The 6,000-nt window shown below is 37.9% G+C and overlaps 1 protein-coding gene across 1 annotated transcript in view; it reads left to right on the forward strand.

Annotated features, from left to right (window-relative positions):
- Positions 1-5,667, forward strand: part of katnbl1 (katanin regulatory subunit B1 like 1) — a 36,329-nt gene extending 30,662 nt beyond the window's left edge. The window contains exon 10 of the mRNA XM_033026923.1: positions 5,027-5,667. Within this exon, the coding sequence (XP_032882814.1) occupies positions 5,027-5,059 (33 nt within the window). The 3' untranslated portion in view covers positions 5,060-5,667. The remainder of the gene's footprint in view (positions 1-5,026) is intronic.
- Positions 5,668-6,000: the final 333 nt, after the last annotated feature.

Here is a 6,000-nt window from a genome sequence, read left to right on the forward strand (position 1 = left end):
CAAGTGGATGTGTATCTGGAGTTTCAAAAAGCCTTTGACAAGATCCCACACGAGATTAGTGCAAAATTAGAGCACATGGTATTGGGGGATAGGGTATTGACGTGGATAGAGAACTTGTTGGCAGACAGGAAGCAAAGAGTAGGAATTAACTACTAATGCTCTAAGTAGCGACATCTTCACCACATCTGCACTCGCACCAAATTTGTGCAAGAGAATATTTGCCTGTACATACAGCATGCGTCGTTGCCTATAAATATCCTCATCATCTGTCATTTGTTCTGTAATAAAATGCCTTAGATATTTTACCTTATTACAGACACTAAGATTATTGTCAGACAATTTAAAATCAGGAAAATGTAGACATTTATCCTCTTTGGTTCTACAGATCATAACAGCACTCTTACAAGCATTATATTTAATATCATGTTCCACACCATACACAGAACATATAGTAAGGAGCTGCTGGAGACCAGCGCTAGATGGACAAAAGACCACAAGATCATCTACATACATAATATGGTTTACTAAAATATTACCAATAACGCACCCAGTATTACAGGCTTTCAATTGTTTGGACAGATCATCAATATATAGATTAAAAAGGACTAGGGACAAAATTCCCCCTTGTCTAACACCATTGCTAACCCCAAATGGGGCTGAGACCCTATTGCCCCATTTTATTTGCATAGTCTGGTGGGCATACCAGTAGGCCAGAATTCTCACAATGTATTTAGGCACCCCTCTTTGACTCATTTTACCAAACAGCTTTCTGTGATTAACACCGTCAAAGGCTTTGGAAGCATCAATAAAGCACATAAGGATTGAAGAGTTTTTGCCTCTATATTTGTTTACAATCTCCTTTAAGGCATATATGCATAAGTCAGTGCCATGTTTAGCTTTAAAGCCAAACTGGTTGTCTGTGGAGTTAACAAACTCATTTATTCTATCCAGCAGAACTCTTTCTAAAACTTTTGACAATATGCTGGCTAAAGCTATGGGCCTGTAATTATTTAGGCTGCCTACTTTACCAGCTTTGTCCTTAATGACCGGCACTAACAGAACAGACAACATTGAGTCTGGTAACAAGCCATGAATCATAAAGCCAGTAAAACAAATAGCAAGGAGAGGAGCTATCCTCATACTCGCATACTTAAGATGTTCAGCAGAAATATGATCCAAGCCACTTGCTTTGTTGTTGGACAGCTTGTTCATGGCGTGATACACCGCCATGTGACATAATCGGCATCGAGTCATTACTCTCAATATTGTCCACCCTATACGTCACCTTGGACACAGTTGAATAAAGTACTATAATGTTGTCGCCATAACTCCGCGATATTAGCTGTTCCGGAGATTCCATATACAGTGCATGGTAGAGATGTTTTGCAACTGTTACGAGCTCTCACTTCTTTCCAAAAATCTGTAGCAATGTTTAGCAATGTTACAAAATTTTGAGATTTTAAAAATCAAGTCTGTAATTTATCCCATCAGATAAAGCATAAAAATAAGTTTAATTTGACATCTAATTCACTTTCATATCTCAAGTATTTAAAAAGTTATGGCCATTTTCATACTCGGAAATGAGCATCTTGTTCCCTATTGATTTTCTATGGACATAACAAAAAAGTTGTGATCGTGAACAGTCAAAAGCCCATAACTTTCTTAAAAATTAAGAGAACTGAATGAAATTTTCAGTTATCATAGATTGAAGCATTCTGAAACAAATATAAAATAATCTTACTTGGATGACCTGAAATTAAAGCATATAATTAGTTAGTTACCTAATTGTAGCTAATTTCAGACTTCAATTACTAGATCTAAACATCTATCCATTTCTTAATAAATGATTAACATTTTTAAATAGCCTAAATGTCCAAATAATATTCACAAATAATTCACAATAAAACATGATTTTTAAATCTCATTTACATTAATTTATAGGCCAAATGGAAGGAATTCAGTGTTCAATTGCTGTAAATAAATGCCCATTTAAATCAGCTTTCCAGTGGGTCCCTGTGGAACGCGCTGGTTTAGAACGTTCACATTGCGGTAGATTTGTGCCTCAAATGCCGAGAAAAATACTGCGCGATATAATGGGCCCAAATTGAGCTACTCGCAATATTAAATTTTGTATAAAAGGATCTTTAGAAGCCCTTTTGAATGTAAAAATATACAACCTACCTTCTGCTATTTTCTTTATGAGACCCTGCGGTTGCTGACGGTCGCGGGTTTAAAGATTGATTTTTAAACTACTATAACTATTATTCAAGGCCTTTAAACCTAATAATAGCTTTTGCGACGGGGTCTATCAGCGATTTTTCGTTAATAATTAACTAGGCTGAACATTTTCGATTGGAACAGCTTAGAGAAAATCGCGTTTTAAACCCGCCCCCTCTAAACGGCGCCAAAATCGCGCACAACCTCAGCGGCAGATATTCAGCGACGCTTCAGGTAGGCTTTGCAACATACCTACAATGTTACTTAGCAGCTTCTTAGCCATGGAATCAGCCCTCATAGCTTGCTCATTTTTACAGATGAAGCGAACAGCATACTTATACCTTGCATTAGTGAGCTTCTTGTGCTCAAACACAGGCCCCTGTCTGGGTCTGCCTGCCATAGCCCATGATTTGGTGGCTTCACGGGCTTCAGTATGATACTCAGCTACATACTTATTCCAGCCAGGCCTGATGTTATGTGTCTTATTTTTATGCTTGCAGTAGGACTTACTGCCTACATATAAAGCGCTTACTATATCATTATACATGGAGCTGATATCTCTCCTATGCTTCATATCTTTACAATTAACATTACTACAGAGAGAGTGCTGCGTAGGTTCACCAGGTTAATTCCCAGGATGGCGAGACTGACATAATGGTTTGACTGAAAGAATGGTTTGACTGGGCGGATATTCACTGGAATTTAGAAGGATAAGAGGGGATCTTATAGAAACATATAAAATTCTTAAAGGATTGGACAGGCTAGATGCAATAAAAAATATTCCCTATATAGGGGGAGTCCAGAACCAGGGGTCACAGTTTAAGAATAAGCGGTAGGCCATTTAGGACTGAAATGAGGAAAACCTTTTTCACCCAGAGTTGTGAATCTGGAATTCTGTGCCACAGAAGGCAGTGGAGGCCAATTCACAGGATGTTTAAGAGTTAGATTTAGCTCTTAGGGCTAAAGGAATCAAGGGATATGGGGGGAAAAGCAGGAAGGGAGTACTAATTTTAGATGATCAGGCACGATCATATTGAATGGCGGTGCTGGCTCAAAGGGCCGAATGGCCTTCTCCTGTACCTATTTTTCTATGTTTTATAAATGTATACACAAAATTCAATATTCCTGAGTAAAGGGGAAATGGTGCAGATTTTCCACTGATCGTCGAACTATTTAAGCTTGTTACTCGTTTGCTCTTGAAACCAGCACTTATCTGGCTGGCTCCTGGGATGCAGTTAGGAAGACACTGCCGACCAAAATGCCCCATATGTTAGTCATATTTACCCATGTTGGGCCCTCTAAACCTTTCCTATCCATGTACCCATCAAGGTGTCTTTTAAATGCTGTTATAGTACTTGCCTCAACTACCTCTAGTAGCTGCTCCCTCTGAGCCATGTCCTCTGGTGCTTGATTCCTGGGTACTCTGATTCCCAGATTATTCTAGGTAAAATACTCCATGCATTCACCCTATCTAATCCCCTCATGATTTTATAAACCTCTATAAGATCAAATATTCTTATGCCAGTCAAACGGCATTAGTTTTCTCCCACGTCCGAAACACCTGAAAGACAAATAGTAACTAACTCTATGTAGGGAGTTGATGGGAATATTTGAGTGAGGGTAGGTTGCTGCATGGTAGGGAAATAAAAAAAGGGGGAAAGAGATTAATGGGATTGCTATCCTTGGAGCTCACATGGACCCAATAGCAACTTCTGAATCTATAAGATTGTGCTTTCTACATCTCTGCAGTCTTCACATTTTGTTTCCACAATATGTTACCTTTTTGAAAGGTAAAATACTGAATAAATTATGTTCCCTCCCTTTTGACAATCAAAATGGCAGTAAATATCTCTGTTAGCTTATTTGGGAGTATAGAAGGAAAACAGTTGGTTGTTTACTTATTGCGAATACAATACAAAGTAAATCGTACTTCCTCCTTTCTCCGGTATTTTCATTATCAAACACGCCTTTTATATCTAACCAATTAGATTTTAAAATGTTATTTTATGGCTTTTACCTGGATTTGCCCATTAAAACTATTCCAAATTTGAGGTCACTAATCCCCTCTTTCCACTGAATGTATATGCCTTGAAAATAAGCTTTCTAATTGTACATCCACTTGCATCTTGACCACTTCAATAAAAATTAAATGTTGTTTATCAGTTTTATTCTTAAAACAGTTGTTAGGAAGTGTGCAACTTTCCAAAGAAAGTGTATAATTTAACTATCCTCAGTATGTTTTGTTGGTTTTACCTGTTCATTACTTTTGACAACTTACTATTTGTGTTATCAATTAGCAAATAAAGTCAGAAAATCTATCAATCATTCCATTTCCCTCCGTAATCCCTATTTATGACACCATGAATGGTAATTTTCAATTATCTCATTATGATTTATATCAGTTGGATACATTATTCAGCATTTGTACAAGTAGTTTGTCAAATATGGGAAGCTTTTGCTCAAACTACCTGTACTTAAATAAACAAATTACGATACCACCTTTTTAGAATATAGATTACACTTGTAAATCGCCGCAACTGTGAATGTATTAACAATGTCAAGTTGAGTGTTTACTTTCATATGCCCAAATTCAGTGAGGTGCAAGTACAAAGAAAATCTTGATCCATACAGGCACATAGACTGGAATAAATGCACAAAATCAAATTACATGTGACCTTGTTAATACCGTTCTACAAAACCATCTTACAGCCATTTAATTTTTGCTGTCATATTTGTTTATAAAATATTTCCCAAGGGTCATGCAAGGAATAGTTTAATGAATGTAATTTTTATTTTATTTTTTCTACAGAGTGTGGGAACATACCTGGAGCAGTTATACTAAGTATATGCAGCATCCAGGGGACTTCATATTCCAGGACTATCGGCAGTAGCATCTGCTTTACAGCACCACACAAACCTCCTTGTTTATTAAAATGTTTGGGAGACCAGGACTGCGAGTGGTTAACAGTAGGCTCGGCACTACATTCGTTGCTAAGAATGTTCTGGAACCACTATTGAACCAGATGAAGCTACTTCACATTGAAGGGGTTTATTAGCCAAGAGGCATGTAACTCGACTCCATGAGCTGACAAAGTGACACTGTTTTGCGTTCCTGATTTGTATGGTCTAACTTGGACAGGAGGTCTGCGTTCATCAATATTGTCACACCAGTGCCAATCAGCTGCCACTGAAATGCTGCTTCAGTGCACTTGGACACTATGAATGTATTTTCTGTATATTTGAATCAGCGTTGTAAAGTTTGCAAATAGCAGCACAGCAGTAAGTTATAATTTCAGTAAAGTTCCATAGTTGAGCATGCAGTTGTTTACGATTACGAATCATGTCAGCAAGGTGACCTTAACAAAATGTGCATAGTACTGTATTATTTTAATTGAACCATTAAAGTAGACATTTCATGTGAATTTGCACTTAAATAAAAAATGCTCCGTCTTTGCTTGGTATTCATTCAAAACGTGTATAGATATATTTTAAAAGATTATTCAATTATCCTTTTCCATTTGCTTTCTACTTCAGAGAAAATTCAATTTGGATAAATATATCCGTGCAACCAAGTAAAACAGGAAGGTTAAGGGCCTGTCCCACTTGGGCGTCATTTACGCGTCCCAAAATCCTGGGGCACCGCGCGTCACTGCCTATGTCACCACGCACCGTGGGCGTGTAATGCACGCCGTGCGCGCGTCACGAAGCATGCGTCGTGACGCGCAAATGACGCCCAAGTGGGACAGGCCCTTTAATGGTACACTATTTCTGGATTTTATTACA

Source organism: Amblyraja radiata, chromosome 9 (assembly GCF_010909765.2).
Source record: "Amblyraja radiata isolate CabotCenter1 chromosome 9, sAmbRad1.1.pri, whole genome shotgun sequence".
Classification (NCBI taxonomy): Eukaryota; Metazoa; Chordata; class Chondrichthyes; order Rajiformes; family Rajidae; genus Amblyraja; species Amblyraja radiata.